This window comes from Gnatocerus cornutus, chromosome 5, assembly GCF_029298725.1.
Source record: "Gnatocerus cornutus isolate USDA-ARS CGAHR chromosome 5, icGnaCorn1.1, whole genome shotgun sequence".
NCBI lineage: Eukaryota > Metazoa > Arthropoda > Insecta > Coleoptera > Tenebrionidae > Gnatocerus > Gnatocerus cornutus.
This window is the reverse complement of record NC_142237.1, coordinates 16,497,017-16,516,920: the sequence shown is the minus strand read 5'-3', so window position 1 is coordinate 16,516,920 and position 19,904 is coordinate 16,497,017. Positions and strand designations below refer to the sequence as shown.

At 33.8% G+C, this 19,904-nt stretch overlaps 7 protein-coding genes across 7 annotated transcripts; 1 reads left to right on the top strand and 6 right to left on the bottom strand.

The window, feature by feature from the left end:
• Nucleotides 1-21: 21 nt before the first annotated feature.
• Nucleotides 22-1,392, bottom strand: LOC148175157 (gustatory receptor for sugar taste 64e-like). Its single transcript, XM_088036959.1, has 5 exons — nucleotides 1,189-1,392; nucleotides 771-1,157; nucleotides 597-722; nucleotides 236-553; nucleotides 22-183 (listed from the first exon to the last, which is right to left on the bottom strand). Exons 1-5 carry the CDS (start codon nucleotides 1,390-1,392, stop codon nucleotides 22-24), a joined length of 1,197 nt encoding a protein of 398 aa, XP_087893085.1.
• Nucleotides 1,393-1,405: 13 nt separating this feature from the next.
• LOC148175156 (gustatory receptor for sugar taste 64f-like) lies at nucleotides 1,406-2,943 on the bottom strand. Its single transcript, XM_088036958.1, has 7 exons — nucleotides 2,787-2,943; nucleotides 2,555-2,740; nucleotides 1,905-2,506; nucleotides 1,772-1,840; nucleotides 1,655-1,729; nucleotides 1,499-1,557; nucleotides 1,406-1,466 (listed from the first exon to the last, which is right to left on the bottom strand). The coding sequence occupies exons 1-7, from the start codon at nucleotides 2,941-2,943 to the stop codon at nucleotides 1,406-1,408; spliced, it is 1,209 nt and encodes a 402-aa protein (XP_087893084.1).
• Nucleotides 2,944-3,509: 566 nt separating this feature from the next.
• LOC148175155 (gustatory receptor for sugar taste 64f-like) lies at nucleotides 3,510-4,362 on the bottom strand. The gene is made up of 5 exons (XM_088036957.1): nucleotides 4,359-4,362; nucleotides 4,178-4,323; nucleotides 3,805-4,128; nucleotides 3,669-3,758; nucleotides 3,510-3,620 (listed from the first exon to the last, which is right to left on the bottom strand). Exons 1-5 carry the CDS (start codon nucleotides 4,360-4,362, stop codon nucleotides 3,510-3,512), a joined length of 675 nt encoding a protein of 224 aa, XP_087893083.1.
• Nucleotides 4,363-7,589: 3,227 nt separating this feature from the next.
• On the bottom strand, nucleotides 7,590-11,705 carry LOC148175154 (uncharacterized). Its single transcript, XM_088036956.1, has 19 exons — nucleotides 11,701-11,705; nucleotides 11,443-11,650; nucleotides 11,091-11,364; nucleotides 10,859-11,044; nucleotides 10,666-10,814; nucleotides 10,435-10,560; nucleotides 10,231-10,385; nucleotides 10,011-10,179; nucleotides 9,876-9,965; nucleotides 9,780-9,828; nucleotides 9,559-9,714; nucleotides 9,424-9,517; nucleotides 9,345-9,369; nucleotides 9,239-9,277; nucleotides 8,564-9,194; nucleotides 8,237-8,517; nucleotides 7,875-8,192; nucleotides 7,741-7,830; nucleotides 7,590-7,691 (listed from the first exon to the last, which is right to left on the bottom strand). The coding sequence occupies exons 1-19, from the start codon at nucleotides 11,703-11,705 to the stop codon at nucleotides 7,590-7,592; spliced, it is 3,147 nt and encodes a 1,048-aa protein (XP_087893082.1).
• A 154-nt stretch (nucleotides 11,706-11,859) lies between these two features.
• Nucleotides 11,860-13,694, bottom strand: LOC148175153 (gustatory receptor for sugar taste 64f-like). Its single transcript, XM_088036256.1, has 7 exons — nucleotides 13,079-13,694; nucleotides 12,840-13,028; nucleotides 12,520-12,794; nucleotides 12,321-12,475; nucleotides 12,106-12,274; nucleotides 11,964-12,053; nucleotides 11,860-11,913 (listed from the first exon to the last, which is right to left on the bottom strand). The coding sequence occupies exons 1-7, from the start codon at nucleotides 13,377-13,379 to the stop codon at nucleotides 11,860-11,862; spliced, it is 1,233 nt and encodes a 410-aa protein (XP_087892382.1). The 5' UTR covers nucleotides 13,380-13,694.
• Nucleotides 13,695-14,005: 311 nt separating this feature from the next.
• On the top strand, nucleotides 14,006-16,407 carry LOC148175152 (EF-hand domain-containing protein 1-like). The gene is made up of 7 exons (XM_088036955.1): nucleotides 14,006-14,053; nucleotides 14,100-14,453; nucleotides 14,500-14,822; nucleotides 14,875-15,040; nucleotides 15,091-15,886; nucleotides 15,930-16,163; nucleotides 16,210-16,407. The coding sequence occupies exons 1-7, from the start codon at nucleotides 14,006-14,008 to the stop codon at nucleotides 16,392-16,394; spliced, it is 2,106 nt and encodes a 701-aa protein (XP_087893081.1). The 3' UTR covers nucleotides 16,395-16,407.
• Nucleotides 16,408-16,409: 2 nt separating this feature from the next.
• LOC148175151 (pre-mRNA-splicing factor CWC25 homolog) lies at nucleotides 16,410-18,199 on the bottom strand. The gene is made up of 3 exons (XM_088036742.1): nucleotides 17,782-18,199; nucleotides 17,544-17,732; nucleotides 16,410-17,496 (listed from the first exon to the last, which is right to left on the bottom strand). Exons 1-3 carry the CDS (start codon nucleotides 17,830-17,832, stop codon nucleotides 16,462-16,464), a joined length of 1,275 nt encoding a protein of 424 aa, XP_087892868.1. The 5' UTR covers nucleotides 17,833-18,199; the 3' UTR covers nucleotides 16,410-16,461.
• Nucleotides 18,200-19,904: the final 1,705 nt, after the last annotated feature.

Below are 19,904 nucleotides of genomic sequence, written 5' to 3'. Positions count from 1 at the left end.
TTCAATTGAATTAAAATTATCTCATATGTGACCATTGTTAAGCTGAGCTAAAATCAATATATTAAATTTCTGGAACGAAAGAAACATGAAAAAAATCTTCAAAAGTATCACTCTCGTAATGACAAACAACTTTCCAGACAAAGCCACCGGTACATATGATACTTGATTGATTAGTCGTTCAAGCTGTAAAATCAAAATTGTATTTAATACCATTAGAAAAATTAAAATGTAGCACCTCGGTACTGTAACATATTGAAGGTATCAGTGCAAGCTTTGGTAGAATTTTCTTTTGTTCTTCATTGATAGAAAACCCACATAAGCAAATGCCTACGAGTTTGATTATCAAAAATATAAAAGTATAGATAATGTGGTTGACTGCCACTTCTTCTTCACTGTGGTGTAAAATAAAAAGAAGATGCACCATAATAAAGAAAATATGAATTCCAAAGGTCAGTGCTACAATGCTTGATATTTTATCATTAATTGTAGAACAAAGCTCACAAACACTGTTGTAATCTTCGCGGAGAACCTTCCATTGTGTACTGCTTTTTATCTAGAAACTAGTTAAAAACACGGGTAATTTCAAAAAATGTTACCTTTTTTTTGACGAGGAAGTCGATCCGATTGACAATTTGGACCATCCGCACGTACAAAGTTTGAGATACCAAGATAACAAAAAGTGTTAAATAAGTGAATATAAACGTTGTTTGAAAACTTGATATCTACAACCAGAATAAGAAGTAACAACAACGTGAGAATTTGGCGATAACCTCGAAAACTACGCCTTTCCACCAAGAATATTCGACCACTTCAAAGACATAATCAAAAGTCACATTCGCCCAATAAATTTCAAAAGCATCCCCGTCACTTTGCAAATATTCCTTCATAATTTTTAGTCTTGTAGCAACGATCATGCCGTGTTCGCCTGTCATTAAAACCATGAAAAAAATTGTGATAAAAATTAGTTTTCTTCTTGAGTTGGTTGGTATTTTGTAAGTTTTCATTTGATTGTCGAGTTTGCGCCACTGCTTCATTAATTCCGGCCAGTCTCTAGCTAGTTGTAAGAAGAATAGTCCGGACAAAATTGCGAAAAAGTAAAACACAACACGACGTGTAATAATTTTGCTTAGTTTCAAAAAGACCAAACTTACTCCACTCTTCAACTGATGGTTTAACAGTCATAACCACTCGAATAAATAAAAAAGATCGTAGAATAACACAGACAATCCAGTACAAAACTTGAAGTGAACACCACGAAAATTTCAAATCTCCAGAATTTTTTGCCCAAAGTCCTTGGACAGGAAAATATCCAAAAACTTGACTCCATATCAAGGGGACTCGTAATAACGAATGAGCATAAAAATTGACCGCTCTTTTACTGACAATTTTCATTTCAACCCGTTGTTTAAAAAATTAAAAGAAATCTTTCAAGGCGACTGACATTGTTATAGAATCGATGGTTCACACTCCATTAGATAACATATTGAATATTAATCACGTAACCGCTTGTTTTAAGTAGCTTTCATTGTGGTCACAAAAAGAACTAAACAAACACATCTAAAAATTGATTTATAAATTTGAGGTGCACAAAAATATTTGAACCCTAAATGTTGTTAGTGCCATTATCAAAATTCCAACACCTATTAGTCACTACTGGTTCATCAGCATGCAATGCGTATGATCCAAACTGTACCAAGCCGAGTTCATAAGTGAAGATAACACCTGTAAACTGAACACAGATATCAAAACTTCAGTCGCGAGATAAAAGTACCTTGATCAACAACCCTTTGGTTATTTTGAAAAAACTGTTAGCTGAGATAACAATTTGATTATTGCTGATCTGATCAATCAAAAGTTGAACCTAGAACTGTAACTTAGTAACGAAAACAACACTAACTTCTTACCTCGATATTATAGCACTCCGATGGCAAACAGTACAAAAGTGGTAACAACTTATTATTGTAAACACTTACAGAAGCACCATACAAACAGACTCCCAGTACTCTCAGAATCAATAGCGCGAAAGAAATGACGTAGTAAATTTTTCTTAAAGTACTAGTCAGACGTTTGATGTTACCAAAAAGTTGTATCAGGAGGAAGTATAAATTAACACCATAAGATAGAAAAATAATAAAAGACAATTTTTCGTTTACTAAACGATTTAAAGTGACCAACTCATAGTGTTCTTGTCTAAGGTTTTTCCAGATATCCGGTTTTCTACCATGTGGGCTGTTTACTAGTTTCTCCATTTTTGTCGCGAACTGTTGAACTCTAGCTGCAAGAGAGGTACTGATCACCATGATAAAAACATCAACAAAAGTCCACGAAAAAGTGGTTCTTAATGTTACAACATGTAACCACAGGGCTTTCCATAAAGAGTAGTCTAAAATCTCCGAAAATATTGGATACATTCGGTACACATAATGTTGTTTTATTTTGTCGTCCGTGGGACCGCATTTATCAGAAATTTCTACTACGAAATACGAGTGTACGATGCTGTGTTCCACTAAAAAAAGAAAATTAAAATTGAAGGGTAATCAGTTTTTGTATGCACCTATAGCTACAGTGAGATAAAACAGACATATTAAAATTATTTTCCTTCTTAAGTTGACTGTCATTCCAATCTTTCCAATTGTTGTTTCAACTTTCTGCCATTTTTGCATAAGCAGTGGCCAATCTCGAGCCAATTTTAAAATTAACACGTTGAATATTAATCCAGATGTGAAAAAAATGACAAGTGCTATAAAACTAACAATAGAATATAGTTGTCTTGATGATTAACTTACAAAATTGTGTTGTAGAATGGTTTATCAATACTACAGAGTATATTTGAACATAAGCCAAAAAAAGCACACTCATCAACCAGACGAACGAATACAGATATTTAAGATAGAACCAAAGCGGACAATAAAAAGTTTCGGTTTCTGATAGGAAAAAACCCATTGCTTGGAGCAGAAATAAAGGAAACTTTAGAGAATATTGTATGTTTGTTGAGGTTTTTTTTATATTTCTGGTTCTCATTTTCAGGCGGAAGCAACACACTTCAATTTGTTACAAATTTAACGGGACGAGGAGTAAATATGAAACATCTTTGTTTTTATTTTGATCATATCAGTTTGTGTACATGTACCTACAGGAAATATTGGGGTGGAAAGTAAGCACTTAAGGTACATAAAATTTGTTGTAAGAAATTCCATTAAAACTGATTTTATCATTAAGATTACAAAATGTTTACTTTACAGATAATTAAAGACTGAATCACTTTTCGTTGATTTACATACAAAAAATTATTACGTTGTTATGACTAAAACAAAGCTGTCAATTTATTTTAATTTTACAATTATTTAATATTAGAATTTTAGAATATTATAATGTTACAATTTAAATATTTTATGCAAAAAAAATTATAAAAATTAAATTTTAAAATTTTGCGTTTATTTTACAGCGCAGTGTAATTTTGTAATTTTACAATTTTAAAATTTTTAAAACAACTTCTTTAGCTGTGTTTGTCATATAGTGTTATTCCAGCATCTATCAACTTCCAATTTGTCATCATTATTAAAAGCGTAATAATTAAACTGTAACAACGCGAGCTCGTAAGTCAAAACAACTCCAACAAACTAAAAATACGTCATTAAAAGTTAACTACTCAGTCATTTTATACTTACAGTAATAAGAAATCCCTTCGTTAATTTAAAAAAATTGTTAGCGGAAATTATAATTTGATTCTTGCTAACTTGTTCGATTAAACATTCTACCTACAAATAAGCGATTATTTATTTATTACACACAAATTTTACCCACTTCTTTGTTGTAAAATGCCGATGGTACAGAAAACAAAGAAGGAAGCACTTTTCTGCTCTCCAAATCAACGGAAGCACCATACAAAGTGACTCCTAGCAACCTCACGATTAGAAGAAGAAATGACATTAAATAGTAGACCTTCTTTATCGTACTGGTTAAGTGTTTCATGTTGCCAAATAATTGCATCAAAAGGAAATATAAATTATTTCCGTAAGACAAAAAAATTAAAAGCGACAACTTATTGTTTAACTGACTGTTTAGAGAAGACAACTCGTAATATTCCTGTCGCAGTTTTTTCCATTCCTTGTAAGACCTTACTTGGATCTGTAACAGTTTTTTTCTATAAAAACGCCTTAAAGATTGAATAGTATACCACAGGTTCCAGTTTTGCAGCAAATTGTTTCACTCTCATTGCAAAAGCAGTACTGATCAACATCAAAAAAACGTCTAAGAAAGTCCACAAAAAAGTACAGCGAATTATTAAAATATGCAAAAGGACAGCTTTCCACAACGCATAATCTAAAATTTTCGAAAATATCGGAAAAAATCTGTACACATAGTGCTGTTTTAGTTTATCGTTAGTAGAACCACATTCTCCAGAAATTTCGGTAAAATCATCTAACTCCACTAAACCGTGTTCAACTAAAAGTACGTAAAAGTAAGTAACACTCTTCAAAAAGCCTCACCTGCGGTAAGTGTAATGTAAATAAAACTAATCAGTTGTATTCGCCTTCTTAGATTAACATTCATTTTAACTTCCCCGATTGTAACTTCCAGTTCGTGCCACTTCTTCGCCAAAAGTGGCCATTCTTTTGCTAAATTTATAAATAATATATTGCAAAGCATTCCAGAGGAAAAGAAAACCACTGGGTCTGAAAATGTTGAAAAGACTCAAGTTGCCGTATTTGTTTCGCTATTCAACTCACTGATTTGTTCTGTGGATAATTCCAAGTACTGTAGTTTATAGAATTCATATAAAACGAACAAAAATGTGCTGATGAGCCACCCAATGCAATATAAAGTTTTAAAAGAAAACCAAGAAAACTTCAACTGTCGACTGTCTGAATTGTAGATTCCACTTAACGGAAAATACCCCAGAATTTGAAGCAGACTTAAAGGAACTTTCATAGAAGTTTGAAAGTCATTTGCTACTTTAAACTCCATTTTTGAATACTTCACTTTCTCTTTGTAATTCACCAAAGGTGTAAACTATTATAAACTTTGAAATACATGTAGTTACATTTTATGTAGTCAACAGCGCGTGCTGTTTATATTTGAGTGTTTACAAGTTCTGGTGAAAGAAATGCTACCAATAATAATAATTATTTTGTTTAGTAGTGAACGCTTGTCAAATTGCACGCGATTTAATCGATTTATCGACATTATGGTGACTATTTTGTGTCCTATAATTTAATTTGTGCGCTTCCCTCATTTTTCATGGCATTTTCATTTACGGCAAGAAAATCACCTTTTGAATATCTAGGCAGTCAAACTTAACTTTTAAATAGTTAATTAGTTCTATTTTGCTGGTTGTCATCGCTCCATAAATGTCAATTGTGTTAATTTGTGTGCAATTTAAAAACCAATGACTTTTGAGAGAATGACGCATGAGAATTTCCTCGCATTTCCAAATAAACATTTTTTAGCCTTGTCAAACGATGTATTAAAGGGCCCATTGTGCTGCTTGTCAAACGAAGATAAAAAATTAAACCCTCATATATATTATTCAATCAGAAGCGTAATCTAAATACGACGGAATTATTGCGAGTTAAAATCTGACAAAAAAAAATGAGAAATGAAAAACTTCGCGAGCAATTTGTCTTTTAGATGCAAAATACAATTTTCCAAAAATTACCGTAGTATATTAAGGACTATAAAACAAACTTTTTTCTTAAAAAAATTGCCACAAAGATTCAGGTGCACTTTATATTCGAAATTAATGTGTGTTAGTGAATAAAACAGTTATGGTCTAGAGTGAGAACTGACAATTACTCTGCGTGACAAAATTTTGGTACCCTCGAAACTGTTAGAAGCAAAAAAAAACCTACATTTTTATAAGACGTATGTCATGGACCACAAGTTTCTATCACGTCGCGTTTAGAAGTTATGGGAACGTCTTTTCAAAAATACCAATTTTTAAATTTAATTTTTAAATCAAGTACGTTATGAGTAAATTGCATGTATTAAACCTTTTCCTAATTTGTATTTTAAAGATTCCCATGTTGCTAGCAAAGCTATTTTGTTTTCAAAATAAAAATTATTACACAGCTCAAGTACAATTTATTTAAAAGCTCGAATTTTTGTTATTTATTGTAAGTGTAAAAAATCGCATCAACAAAGTAGGTGGTCCAAACCAGTTATAATTTGCAAAGATTTTCATCTTTTTTTTTAATTCTTGCTTTTTCTGATATATTTTAAATCTTTATGACCATAACTATATAAGATAACAAAAAAATGGTACGTGATGCGAATTTTTTGAGGTGAAGATATTGTTTGGTACTTTGTTTAGATCACAAAACACCAACTTTCTAAAAAGGTACTCAAAATTAATTTTAATTTGTGCAGTGTTATTAAATCTTTCAAAAAGTGCGGGATAAGTAACGCTTTCGATGCCAGTGAAAACCATTTTACATATGAAAAAGACAACAATGACAATCAAGAGAAAGAAAAAGAAAAAAAAGAAAGTTGACGATTTTTAGGGACTTTAAAGATCAATTTGGTTTTATAAACTATAATCAGAATTTTATAACTTTGGTTTAACTCCGCCTGCCTTTTAGGCCAATAGAATTTTGGATGAAAGTCTGATTCAATCTGCAACATTTTGATAGTTCGTTGATAGTTGTCTGAACTCAGGGTAGATTTGTACACACATTAGAAGATGAAACACCATAAAAATCGATGAAGGTTTCACGATTAATTGAATTCCTGCAAGACTGCAAATCTTCTTGACAAGTGTGACACTAAAGCCGTCAAATTTTTAATTATGCTGGGTAAAGGAGGCTAGCCATTCCTTGATTCGACAAATTCAAATCGTCATTTGTTCATGTGGGCGGGGTTAAACCATAGTTAAAAAATTCCTACTATAACAATTTATTTTTTTTTATCTTTAATTGCTTAAAAATTTAAGTGCGTTGTATAGTTAGCGGCGTCTTATAGTCCTTAAAATACGGTTATAGAGGGATTCCAAAAAAAAACATAATATTGATTCTACACACAGATATTTTATCAAATTCTGCGTAAGATGCGACAAAATTTAACGTCTTTTTTGTCTGAATTACTACGAGAGAACTTTGCTTACCCTTTGACAATTATTAAAAATGTTGTTATTTTAGCGAAAAACAAACTACAAGACTTTGTTTGCAGTTGGTGGTGAACAATTTAATTGATGACGTTAAAAATATTCCACTACAATGCGCGGTAAGATTTAGATATGCTTGATAATAATAATTGAATTGATTTTGTTTGATTTCTATTTTAGTTTAGTATTTAGGTAAAACGTCAACGTTTGCAGTGAGCCAGTTAAATATTGGAGGTTTTTCTTTTTGCAACAAAAATTGTATATTCAAATAGACAATAATTAATTAATAAAACGTTGTAACTGATTAATTTTAATAAATTACACGTTATAAGTTCAGATTTTTTTCGTAAATACATATTTAGGATGTTAATAACAACACAATTTTTTTATTTTGTTTAAAAATATATTTTTAGTAAATGTAGGCATTTCAGGTAAGAGAACAACAATCTCTCTAACTTATAATAAAAAAAAATAATTAACGTAATGCTTACACAAGAACCGGACAAGCTTCTTCTTCAGGAGCGCTCTTAAGCAAAGTATCGTTGAACTGAATCAAAACTAATTCGTACGTTACAATAGCACCAGCAATCTAAAACTAAGATTTCAGTTTTGCACTAACAAACTTCACTCGCCCTTACACTCAAAATTAGTCCTCTGGTAATGCTAAAAAAGTTTTTACCGGTGATAGCAATCTCTGAGGTACCAATCTGTTGAATAAATCGTTGGATCTGAAGAAAAGTGCTAGAGAAATTAATGATTCGGCGGTTTTTACCTCAGGATTATAAACATCGGATGAGACAGAATTCAAAATGAGCATAGGTTTAACACTTTCATCGTTGACTTTAGCACCAAACAAGCATAGTGAAACTGTCCTTATAATGAGAAAACCAAACGACCCATAAAAGTAAACTCGTTGTAAATCATTTTTCATAGGTCTTAGACTGTTGAATAACTGCACAAGAATAAAAAACAAATCTGATGCGAATGTCATCAGAACTATGTAGGAGATTTCGTCGTCCACTCGTCTGCAAAGTCTGCAGAGTCTGTTATAATCTTCTCTTACATTTTTCCAAGCGACTTCACTGTCAATCTAAAAAATCGTGCTAATAACAAAATTTGCCAAATGATACTTACTTTAGCATCGGAAATTGATTGGATTCTAGTAGTTATCTGAGCAAACCTGTTTGCTATAGCAAGACTGACTATCATAACAAAAACGTCGTTAAAAGTCCAAAGGAAACAGACTTGGATGTTGGAGATCTGTACGATAACTCCCGAGAGAATATCCAAATTCAGGATCGAAAATAGCTCAGAAAAAGACATATTACTGAGAAAGTAAGTTATAGCTTCAAAAGTAGTTTGCTTGCAATTTAAAGCAAACACTAGTTTACTCGATTGTCCCAAAAGGTACTCCGCTAAAATTACAAAATTACAAAAAATCGTTACTATTAGATTGTGCACCTAAAGCCAGCACCATAAACACAACTAACAAAGTATTTATATTTCTGCCGAGCCTAGATGGCCACCCATAGCTCACCATAGTCTGTTCCACACTAATCCATTCCTTGATAAAAATCGGCCAGTTTTTAGCCAACCTTAAAAACAATAGCCCTCCAACAATACCATTGCAGTGAAAGAACAAACGATTTGCTTCCATCAAATCGAAGCCTTTAAGAAATATTTGGTGTATTTGAACTACACACACAAACGCCGCTGCCGAAATATTTAATACGGCATGAGCCACTCTGAGAGATTTCCAATTGAAACGAAGAGACCGGAAATCCGGACCTAATACTCCTTGAACCGGCAGATAACCAAACACTTGTGACACCACCAACATTACACTAAAAGACTTGTGCAAATTATTTTTTTCATGTTTTTTGTTTGGGAGAACCGGCTCGCTACTTGCGACTTTCATTGTGTTTATGTTATCGTAAAGTTTACCAATTGGTTGGATTTTCATTTTCATATGTATACTTGTATGAATGTGGATGAAATTACTGTCGATCAGACAGATTAGATAAGTTTCTGACAAACATGCTTTAAGTATGCAAGTCAATATTAACGTAAATAGTTTGTTATGAGTGTTTTTCTTGTAAAAAATCGATTACCTAAAGCACTTTATTGTTGCTTTACAGCGGCTTCGAAGGATGTTTTTAGTGGGTTGTTTACGTACTTATAAGCGTCTTGTTTTCAAATCTGTTTGTTCGAAGAAAGTAAAACAGAAAACGACAAAAACTACCAATAGCGTGAGAATATAATATAAGCTAATCGACAAAGTTTCAGTGGAAAATAAAAAACAAAAACAGACATAGGTAAACAAAAAAATTCTGAAAGTCCATGGCGTGAAAAACAGCAAAAAAAACTGATTGGTCTGCCTTTGTTCAAAGATATGTGTTAAAAACGAGCAATTTTCTGTGATTTTCATTCACAATTGTACACAAAACAATGGAAACTCAAAATTTTAATGATTTTGATCGCTATGATAACGTAGAAGAAAATTCGAAAACCAGAAGTAGATGAAAATATTTTAAACAGACCAAAAGTCGAATGAGCAGGAAAATTAGAGTAACGAACATTATCAAAGAATTCAGAGAAGTATATTTTGAAAACTGTTAAAATACACACAGTTAGGTACATAATTTATTATCTTGGCCGGTTTACAGAACTTTTTTACGGGTTAGCTCTCTCAGTACTAATTCATAAGTTACAATTTCCAGACAGATCTGAAAAACAGAATAAAAAACTTCACCAAAATTAGCCGAGTTCTTACTCTTAGAACTGTGCTCCTCGTCACTGTAAACAATCTATGACCCGAAAGTGCACCTGGATTATACGTAACTTGATGAAAAAGTCTCCCAACCTAGAAAAGAATCAGAAGAAATTCAAACTAAAAAATAGTACCTACTTCTGTGTTATAAGCCGCTTTGGACACTGCCCCTAAACAATGTTTAGGTTTCTTGGCCTCAAAATGAACACTTGATGCGTACAAAGCGACACTAATCAAGCGAACGATTAAAAATACAAAAGAGAAAATATAATAAGCGTTATCTAAAGGCCCAAGTTCCACCGGTGAACTAAAATAGTTTATTCAAAGAACGTTATTAAAAAACCTTCAGTATTCTCACCGAACCGTCTTAAAAATTTGCATAATTATCACGAAGAAATTGTACCCAAACGAAACAACAAGAATGCTTGAGGTCACCCGATCAACAGATCTACACAATTCTGTGAGACGTGTATAGTCCACTCTCACCCTTTCCCAAATATTTACGTTGGTCACCTTGAAAAAACAAACAAGTGATTGATCCAATAAATAATTTAATCATTACGTTGTTTGTGGCGAGAAATTTAATGGTTTTAGCCACCTGTTTGAATCTGGCTGATAAACATAAACTGATAGCAACTATAAACAAGTCCATGTAATTCCAAATTATCGTGCTGAAAATGTTTAGTATCTTGTTAAACAAATTAGTTAGTTAAAAATATTAGAAATAAAAGGGTGATTCTCAAATAAAACCTCAAATTTATTTAAGAATCACCCTGTATGAAACCGAAAACACCTCTAAAGGAGCAGCTAGTGCAATATCGTACGGAATCCGCTCAAAAACGAAGCCGTAGCGAAATTTCAAATACTCGTCCAAGTCTTCGGTAAAGTTCCTTCCCTTAGCACAAGACGTGAATTGGACAGTACAGAACAATGCGTGTTCGACTAAAAGGATCAATTCAAAATAAATCTTTTTTGAGATAACATACCAGTAGCAGGTACCATTACTATAACAGTCATTATTTTGATTTTTCGATCCAAATGTGTAGGATATCCGTAAGTGACCATTGCATTGTCTACTTTCGCCCATGTTCTCATCAGAGAAGGCCATTTTCTAGCGACGTCTATAAATAACACCCCAGCAACCACGACGATGAAGAAGAAAATAAAATTAACTGGAAATTACAAATACAACAAATGTCGATACAACAAAGTCTTTACCATATAACATGAAATCCGTATCTTCATCGGTAATTAATTTCAGAAGAAAAAGAGCAGCGTTACTAGTGGCACCGACAATTAATATAAACGAATAAATTGTTCGCTTTGAGATCCACTTAAACTTCAAGGAATCGCAGTTTTCGGCGGAAATACCAGTTATTGGCAATAAACCGAAGCATTGGGCGAACATTAGAACGAAACATAATGTAGAATGGGTCGAGTTTTTTGTCATTTCGGTAACAAATAAAAGCACTGAAACTAAGTGTATCTTTATCTAATTAACACCACTGAAAATGCTTTTTTGTACATTTCATGAAAATGGTAGATAATTTTTATCATGATGATGTATTACTAGTATTAGTTCATTTCCAGCTTCATTACTCTTATCTCTAGTAATAATATTTGGTTCAACGTTCATCTGCGGCTCCACTGAATAAAGGAAGCCAAAATATGATAAGCTAGAGTGCCGATGAGTGTTATTGCATTTTATCCAAGAAAATTTGATGACTAATAATGCGGAAAAATTATGTAATAAACATGTTGTAATATCTAAAAAGCCGCTTAAAATTATTATTTCAAAAAAATTAAAGAACAAATTCCTATTTTTCACTGCATCGCAGTGACAAAACAAGAGTGAAAATGGTGGATGCGCCGGGATAATTCAGCGATTAAAAAAATATATTTGACCAAAGAAACTATGAATTTATTCTTATTTCAGCTAAAAATACAAGTAGGTAATTCAAAATTGCAGGAAATTTGATTTGTCCGATCAGTCCGAAAACTCAATCAAAATCAATTCGTATGACACTATAGCACCGGCAATCTACAATAAAACAAACTAATCAAAAAATCACAATCTCCAGAAAATTCTACATGTAAAATTAACGACTTTGTGACTTTAAACAACTTGTGACCTGTTAAAGCAGTTGTGTTATACTTGACTTGAAAAAAGAACCTCTCAATCTAAAAAACGTCATTTTTTATATCGGCCTTAATTATTGAACTAATCACTTACTTCAGTATTATATACTTTAACTAGCGCTGTGTTGAGATGTTGCAGGGGCTTTTTGCTTTCTGAATTGACTCTAGCGACATAAACAATTATTCCCAAAGTTCGAAGAATAAGAAATGAAAAAGAGTAAACATAATAGATCTTATCTACAATTCCACTGCTCGGTGGTCGCCTAAAAAAACCGCCAAGTTTTGTGACAAAATCGTAAATTTACTCACTGTAAAGTGTAATACAGTTGTACCACAACAACGAAAATATTATTACCGAAAGAAACCAAAACTATCGTTGATATTGCATCGTCGACGACTTCACACAGATTTACCAGTCTTGTGTAATCTTCGCGGACAACTCTCCAGAAAATTTTGTTAGAAACCTTAAAAATAAAACTAAACAAAGAAAACAGGTTGTTATTTCTACCCTTAGATTTGTTAGACTTCTGGTTTTTGAAACCACCTGTTCAAATCTTGCCGACAAAGCCAAACTAATCAGAATTATGAAAAGATCCATGAAGTTCCACGAAATCGTACTAAACGTATTCACGAGTTGTACGATTACTGCCAAAGGAATAGAATAAGGAACAACGCTGAAAATCTGGTCAAAACTGTTTTTAAAATAAAGCTGAATAGTTTCGCCGACGGTATCTGCTTTTTGGCTGTTTTTAATCATAAACGATAAAAACAAAGAGTGTTCAACTAAAATTTAAATTGAATAGTTGAAATTATTTAAAAAAGTACTACCTATAGCGGCTGTTATAACCACTGTAGTGACTCTTTTTAGAGTCGGATAAAGACTTGGAGGAAATCCGTAACGAGTTTTTAGAGTATCGTCAACTTCGCTCCATTTCTTCATGAGGTTGGGCCATTTTCTCGCAACATCGAGGAAAATAGCCACAGTTATAGCTGTTACAAGAAAAAAGAAAAACGTAACTACGGAAGAAATAATCAGAAATTTTACACATTTAGATTGAAGTGGTCACCTAATTGTCCAAAATCAAAAGTTTTTGATTTCACCATTTTTGTAACCTGAAAAGTCGCATTCAAAAAAGCTAAAATAAAAAATAAGACAGAATAAATTGTTCGCTTTGCCGTCCAACGAAAATTCAAAGATTTGTAGTTTTGACTGGATATCCCTGATACTGGTAACATCCCACAACATTGGGCAAGTTTCAAAATAAAATAAAAACACGCGTGAGTTGAGGTAACTTCTGTCGTCATTGCTGTAATAACGCAAAGTTTGGTGATATTGATCAAAAGGCTAACAAAAGTTTGTGTGTACATTTGTAATTTCGAATTAGTAAATATGTAATGAATAATGAAAGAAAGTGGGTAGGTAGGAAAACTCGAGAAAATATTTACAATGAAATGAATAATATTTATCAAATGTGGAGGGAATAGGAAAATAATCGAAAGGCAAATTATACTGTGTCAGGCAAAAGTAAAAGGTTTCCACCCTGAAAAGGCTAAAAACGATGACGATGTTATCATTGTGAATTTCTGATAGGGTGAGAAACTTGAACGAAGAATTTACTTCTTAAAGAAATATTGTCGCACAATTCGAGCGGAAAATTTTTTAAAAAGCAAAGTGCATCTCAACATTAGAAAAACAAAAACAAAGATTTATAAAACTTAAAATCCTGAATTTCAAAAATGTCTAATTTAAAATTTCACAATAAATGAAAAATTTTTAAGACCAAAAAATAAATAAAAATCGAATTGATCTGAAAAATACCAAAAACCAAAACATTGCCATTTTACGTTCGAAATTTTACTAAATTGTTTCTAAAAATCGCGGTCGTCCGTCAATTTGACCCCCACACAGAAGACGCCATATAAATAACCATAGAAACACTCAAGTTTAATCAATATCAATCATTTTATCATTTTTCACCCCAAAACTGGCATAAATGGCAGGATTACCCAAATTGCCGGGCTTATCATTCACAGATCCAACCGTAAGTTTCATCTCCCTCTTTTTCGCAAACACATTTGACATTTCAGCTCACAACTTATCATTTATCCCAAACTTTTAACGTCTGTAATGGTTACAAACTACCAAAAAACGAGTTTATTGGAATTGGAAACCGAGAACTCGACTCACATTCAGTCAAACACTTAAATACGAATGATCCTGTCCGGTTTGACCCCTCGCTAACGTATGGAAAGACTAAAGCAGCTAACGTGCAAGTTTTTAAACCGCATTACGCGTTGTACGACCAGAAGTGTCTCACTTTTAAAGCGTTTTTTAAACAAGGTGTTGTTGAGTCTCCTAATGAATACTACAGAGTGAGACATGTTAATATTATTTATTTTTTGGAAGATGATACTATTACGGTGATGGAGCCGAAGACTCCGGTACGAAAATGCAAGGTAGTTTCATCGGTTTTAACGAGTATTTCAGAATAGTGGTATTGACCAAGGAAGGCTCTTAAAAAGACACAGAATTCCTAAAAGTCAAGACGGGGAACTGTGGCACTGGAAGGACTTGGGGGTGGGAAAAAACATCGTCTTCTATGGGGTGGTTTATCACATGGTGGACTGCGATACTTTTACCAGAGAATACATGGCGAGTCAAGGGTTGATAATGACAGAGGCAGAGCAACTACCCCCTGATCCCTACACGCAGAACAGACTAATGAGTTCCCATCAGTATAGCTTTACAAAAACTCCGACTGTGGATGATAAATTTCGACGGTTCTTGGAATATGACGGCAAAATCTTGAAGTAAGTAGCTAATTCTAATTTTCTTCACACAGAGACATTGTCAATCTTGCAGATTCAAAGCAATTTGGGACGACCGCGACTCAGAATACGGAGAAATACGGAAGTACGAAGTCCTTTATTTCCTCGCGGATGACACGGTAGCGGTAAAAGAAATTCACACTAAAAACGACGGGAGAGATCCCTACTCCCAACTGCTCCGAAAGACAAAACTTCCTAAAGTTAACCCTCGGGACTTTTACTTTCAATAAATTTTAATGAATTTTTGTAGATCTACACCGACAGGCCTGTCACTTTTCCCTCGATTTACCTCGAATCTTCGGATGCGGAAGTCAACGAGTATTACCAACCAAAAGATCTACGAGTTGGTGAAACTATTTTTGTGCTCGGTCGAAAAATGTTGCTCTATGATTGTGATAATTTCTCCCGAAACTATTACAAGAAAGCGCTTTGTATAGAGCAAGGTCCACCTATTGATATTGAAGAAAAACCGAAGCCCATTCCTCAGAAAAAGATACCTCCACATGATGGTTTCGGGAGCTTGGAAGATTCACTTCAAAATACACTGACATTCATACCGAAAGCGCCTAGGAAAGATATGGTTCGCCAGATCTTGAACGCAAACAAATATCTTAGATATGAAATGAAGATGGAAGAGATCCACCCTGAAGATTCTGCTAGACGGTTTTTGTTGTTCTATTCGTTGGCTGATAGCACTTGTAAGATCTTTGAGCCGCCGATTATCAATTCCGGGATTATTGGAGGGAAGTATTTAAAGAGTACTTTGCTGCCTAAACCCAATACGAATCCTCTGGATCCTGAATTTTACAGTCCGATTGATTTTACAATCGGGGCACGAATTACAGTGTTTCAACAACGTTTTATCATAACAGGAGCGGATTTGTACGTTTATAGATACATGCAAGTAAACTCTAGCAAATTCCCGTGCGAAGTGATCGAAAATATACGCAACTACATGTTCGATAAAGGGTACTTAAAGGACGATATTAACCAGCAAATAGAAGATAACAAACTCCAAATTGAAAAAGCTGAACGCGACGCTATAGGTGAGTAACAACGCTTCGGAATTAAATTACAATCAGTTTCCAGGAACCGACTTTAAGGTGACTCCGACTGAAATGGATAAATGCTTGGAAAGATTTAACATTGCCAAGATTGATGAAGATTTGACCCACCAGAAAGAATATGTTAAGGTAGAAATGGTTATGCCTGAACACAATGTGCCATCGTTTGGAATACAACCTGTCAATAACGAGTGCCCATATCCAATTACAACACCACCAATAGGCGACTTGGCGTGTAAAGACGAAGCTCAAAGAATTGGTAAGAATCTGTAAGAACAAAGACAAGTCTAAATAGTTTCATTTAGCATCAACTGAATACGACACGCAAGAAGAGAAAATAAAGAAGTACTACGATAAAGTTTTAAGAGATCACAAGCATATTTGTGAAGCCCCTAAGCCTGAAGAGCCTCCACCAGAAAAAGATTGTAGCGCCAAAATCCGCAAAGCTAAGACAGTAACATTTGCAGACGAAAACAATTGTAATTGCTGAATCAAAAAATGTAGGTCTAAATATACACTTTTATTGTAACTGTCTTTAAAATAGATACAATTTTTTTCTACCTCCTGGAAAAATTCCTATCCATGTCTCTACTTGACCGCTGAATTTTATTCAAGTTTGATTTGATCCTGCTCTCAACGCTGCTGCTATCAGCAGATTTCAACAACTGTTTGTGAATAAATTCAGGATCAAATTTCTCGTCCTTCTTTTCTTTCTCATCCGTTTCTCGATACTTTTTTACGTTATCTGCTCGTTCCTTATCACGCCAAACAGCGTTTTGCATCATTTCCCGTCTGAGTTTTTCTTTTTCTTCCTCTGTTAATTTATGTGCGCGGCGTTTTATGGGCTGTACTGCTTCTGGTTTTGCTGCAACAATTTTACTCTCTCTTTTATCTTCACGCTTCTTTGACAATTGTATTTTTTTTCCATCTGAGCTAACAAGACCATAACTAATTTTCTTGTTTTTTGAATCTGAGTCATCACTGTCGTACCTCCTAGAATGGTGACCATTTCTGGTGTCTGGTTCACTGTCAGAACTGGATTTTTGCAGGCTTCTACTTCTGTTCCTGTATTTCTCTCTGTATGAGTCTCTACTGTGTGGTTTGCCTTTACTTTTGTCTCTGTATTCGCGCTTTCTGGAATCCTTTTTTCGTCGGTCTTTCTTTTCATCTTCACTTTCTTCACTGCTATCGTGTCGTTTCTTCCGCGACTTTTTTTTTGGCTTGTCGTCTTCGCTAGTGTCACTGTCGGTAAATTTTCCATTTAAAATATCCTGGAGGTCGCTTTCAGTGAGTTTGTCTTTTAGAGCTTCAAATTTGTGAATCAGTATGGTGTCCAACTGCTTTTCTTCTTTGCTGACTTTTTTATTTTTCTTCCCAAGAAGTTTCTCAGTCAGTTTCAGCTCTAAATCAGAATCAGAATCACTTGATTGTTTCTTCTTCTTCTTTTTTGTCTTTTTTGATTGCTGGGCTTTTAAGGCTTTCTGTAATTTCTTTAATTGAACTGGATTTTGTAAGAATTGACGCCTGGTTTCTTCTTCACGTTTCTTTATAGCCACCAAAGGATCTTCTTGAAGCTTTGCTGACAGGTCAACCTAAAAAGTGACTAAAATAAAGATAAAAATGAGAAAATATAACAAACCTGTTCTGCTTGAACTAATTTATTAAAGTCTCTGATTGATGGAGGAATGCACTCATGTTCTACGCGGTTTTTGGGTACTGTAATAAGCCCCTGCTGCTTCTGCTTGTCTTCTTCATTCAACTGTTCAAGAGTTTTATCTACTGATCTTCCCAGTAAGTATTCCTCACGATTCACAGTGCTATTAGGACCCTAAAATTCGCCAGTTGTTGACCGTATTAAAAATTATGTTCAACATTACCTTATACATCCAATCCAGCTTCTTTTCTTCTTCATTGCTTTGGTTGAACATTTTAAGGTTGGAAAAACAAATATTGATTTATGAGCGTTCGAGTGCCATTGGCACATAGGAAATAACACAGCACTGTACAAACAAAGCTTGTTGTCTAATTTTAGTCACTTTTTGCAGTAGAATTGATCACTTTTTATGAACGTTTGACAGATGCAAAGATTTCAAGTTGGTAACAAAACGTAACCAAAAACCCGTTGTCTTTAAGCGCGTGCGCATTGATCAGCTGAACGGACATTGAAAATAAAACAAACCTTAGTTTTGCTTCTTTATCTAGGCAATAGTAAATTAGGGCGTGCTTTTAAATTGTGTTTTTCTATTTCGCGTTAATAATGAAGATATTTCGATACGCGTTTGAGCGTATTTCGGTATCGTAATGGACCAATCCCTGCTAATATTTCCAGGAGCACATATTTTTCTTTGTTTTGCAGGGCTGCGTTCATAAAAATCACTCTGTGTAAAGTTTGTGTGAAATGTGACACAAGAGCGTTCATAAAGATGCGCAATGCTTTCTGTCACTCGACTTTGAGCGTTCATAAATACCACGCTAAGAACGCACAGAGTGCTCGAAAATCGCCGGACTCAGAAACCCCATGAAAAACGCTCCGGTTGCGCAATGTCTTGGATTTCAAATGCACGTCAAATGTTTGTTGTCATAAATCGTTGTTTCTTAACGTTTCAAGAAAGCTGCTCCCCTTTGAACGTGAAAATAGGCCTCCGCGCCCCGTTGACAAATTGTGCTTCAATTTTTTAGTTTTAAAAATACATTTTTTAAAAATTTTTTGTTTATTCAAAAAATGTACATTTTATAATATCAACCAGCTTCTCCCGCACCAATAATTTTGGTCAAATTTTTAAATCGAAAAAGAAGTTCGAGATCTATTTACTGGCCAAATTTGAGATCGATTGGACAAATTGGGAAAAATGAGAAAAAATAAAAATCAACTTTTCGAAACTTTGATCGGCCATAACTCAGTTATCTGTCGTCGGATCTGAATTTAAGTCGCAGATTTGAAATCTGCGTAAAATTCTGCGTACACTGATGTATAATAACTTTAAGCGAGATATCGATATCAGAAGTTTGGCCATAGTTTTAGACATGAATTTTTGCAAAAATTTGCAAATTTCGACTGTAGAAAAATCAAAGAACTATTTGTTATGTAAAAAATCACGAGAAAAACGATGGCGCAAACCGCATCTCAATATCTGAAATAGTTTCTGAGATATCGAGCATGAATTGTTTCGAACCGTCGAAAATTTGGCCCTCTGGCGACAACCCAAAATTTCAAACGGCCATAACTTGATTATTCGTTGACAAAAATTAAAAAATGATCATGTTTTTGAATTCAGCGTAAAATTCTGCGTAAAATGAGACCAGATTTGATGAGTTTTCTTAATAAATAAACGAGGTATTGGCCAAGAACTGTTTTGGAAACATCATTTTAGGGTGATTTTCAATCATTGTTTTCAAAATGAAAACGACGTTTAATAGCATTGAATTACACATCAGTCGGAAGAGGAGCTCAAAATCTATCTACTGGCCAAATTTGAGATCGATTGTACAAATAGTTTACAAGCTATGGCCGAAAATAAAAAAAATTAAAAATTTTCATCGTTTGAGTCGTAATTTTTTTTCGCGAAAAATCGACTATCGAATTTTGGGCTTTTGAGAACATTTTCTAACGTAAAATGAGCCGAGAAAAAGAATGGCGCAAACCGCATCTCAATATCTCAAATAGTTTCCGAGATATTTAACTTTAAAAATTACGAAAAATGAGAACAAATGAAAATCAACTTTTCGAAACTTTGCTCAGCCATAACTCAGTTATCTGCTGTCGGATCTGAATTTAAATCCCAGACTTGAAATCTGCGTAAAATTCTGCGTAGACTGATGTATAATAACTTAAGTTTACTCTAAAAAATAAGCGAGATATCGATATCAGAAGTTTGACCATAGTTTTAGTCATGAATTTTTGCGAAAATTTGCAAATTTCGGTTGTGGAAAAATCAAAGAACTGTTTCCTATGTAAAAAAATACGAGAAAAACGATGGCGCAAACCGCATCTCAATTTCTG

What these genes read in the sequence shown, in the direction of transcription:
- LOC148175153 (XM_088036256.1), bottom strand. Translation starts at nt 13,379, where the DNA reads ATGTACACACAAACTTTTGTTAGCCTTTTGATCAATATCACCAAACTT. An exon ending in TTTTGATTTTGGACAATTAG is followed by an intron (nt 13,029 to 13,078) that starts GTGACCACTTCA and finishes TTTCTTCCGTAG; the next exon opens with TTACGTTTTTCTTTTTTCTT. An exon ending in GGTTATAACAGCCGCTATAG is followed by an intron (nt 12,795 to 12,839) that starts GTAGTACTTTTT and finishes TTTAAATTTTAG; the next exon opens with TTGAACACTCTTTGTTTTTA.
- LOC148175156 (XM_088036958.1), bottom strand. Translation starts at nt 2,943, where the DNA reads ATGGGTTTTTTCCTATCAGAAACCGAAACTTTTTATTGTCCGCTTTGG. An exon ending in CCATTCTACAACACAATTTT is followed by an intron (nt 2,741 to 2,786) that starts GTAAGTTAATCA and finishes TTAGTTTTATAG; the next exon opens with CACTTGTCATTTTTTTCACA. An exon ending in TTATCTCACTGTAGCTATAG is followed by an intron (nt 2,507 to 2,554) that starts GTGCATACAAAA and finishes TTCTTTTTTTAG; the next exon opens with TGGAACACAGCATCGTACAC.
- LOC148175151 (XM_088036742.1), bottom strand. Translation starts at nt 17,832, where the DNA reads ATGTTCAACCAAAGCAATGAAGAAGAAAAGAAGCTGGATTGGATGTAT. An exon ending in AGCTGGATTGGATGTATAAG is followed by an intron (nt 17,733 to 17,781) that starts GTAATGTTGAAC and finishes GGCGAATTTTAG; the next exon opens with GGTCCTAATAGCACTGTGAA. An exon ending in AATTAGTTCAAGCAGAACAG is followed by an intron (nt 17,497 to 17,543) that starts GTTTGTTATATT and finishes GTCACTTTTTAG; the next exon opens with GTTGACCTGTCAGCAAAGCT.
- LOC148175154 (XM_088036956.1), bottom strand. An exon ending in CTGGAAATGAACTAATACTA is followed by an intron (nt 11,365 to 11,442) that starts GTAATACATCAT and finishes GGTGTTAATTAG; the next exon opens with ATAAAGATACACTTAGTTTC. An exon ending in AAACATCCTTCGAAGCCGCT is followed by an intron (nt 9,195 to 9,238) that starts GTAAAGCAACAA and finishes ATTTTTTACAAG; the next exon opens with AAAAACACTCATAACAAACT.
- LOC148175157 (XM_088036959.1), bottom strand. Translation starts at nt 1,392, where the DNA reads ATGAAAATTGTCAGTAAAAGAGCGGTCAATTTTTATGCTCATTCGTTA. An exon ending in GATCTTTTTTATTTATTCGA is followed by an intron (nt 1,158 to 1,188) that starts GTGGTTATGACT and finishes CATCAGTTGAAG; the next exon opens with AGTGGAGTAAGTTTGGTCTT. An exon ending in ACTTCCTCGTCAAAAAAAAG is followed by an intron (nt 554 to 596) that starts GTAACATTTTTT and finishes ACTAGTTTCTAG; the next exon opens with ATAAAAAGCAGTACACAATG.
- LOC148175155 (XM_088036957.1), bottom strand. An exon ending in CTGCAAAACTGGAACCTGTG is followed by an intron (nt 4,129 to 4,177) that starts GTATACTATTCA and finishes AAACTGTTACAG; the next exon opens with ATCCAAGTAAGGTCTTACAA. An exon ending in CGGCATTTTACAACAAAGAA is followed by an intron (nt 3,759 to 3,804) that starts GTGGGTAAAATT and finishes GCTTATTTGTAG; the next exon opens with GTAGAATGTTTAATCGAACA.
- LOC148175152 (XM_088036955.1), top strand. Translation starts at nt 14,006, where the DNA reads ATGGCAGGATTACCCAAATTGCCGGGCTTATCATTCACAGATCCAACC. An exon ending in GAAAGACAAAACTTCCTAAA is followed by an intron (nt 15,041 to 15,090) that starts GTTAACCCTCGG and finishes GAATTTTTGTAG; the next exon opens with ATCTACACCGACAGGCCTGT. An exon ending in AGACGAAGCTCAAAGAATTG is followed by an intron (nt 16,164 to 16,209) that starts GTAAGAATCTGT and finishes AGTTTCATTTAG; the next exon opens with CATCAACTGAATACGACACG.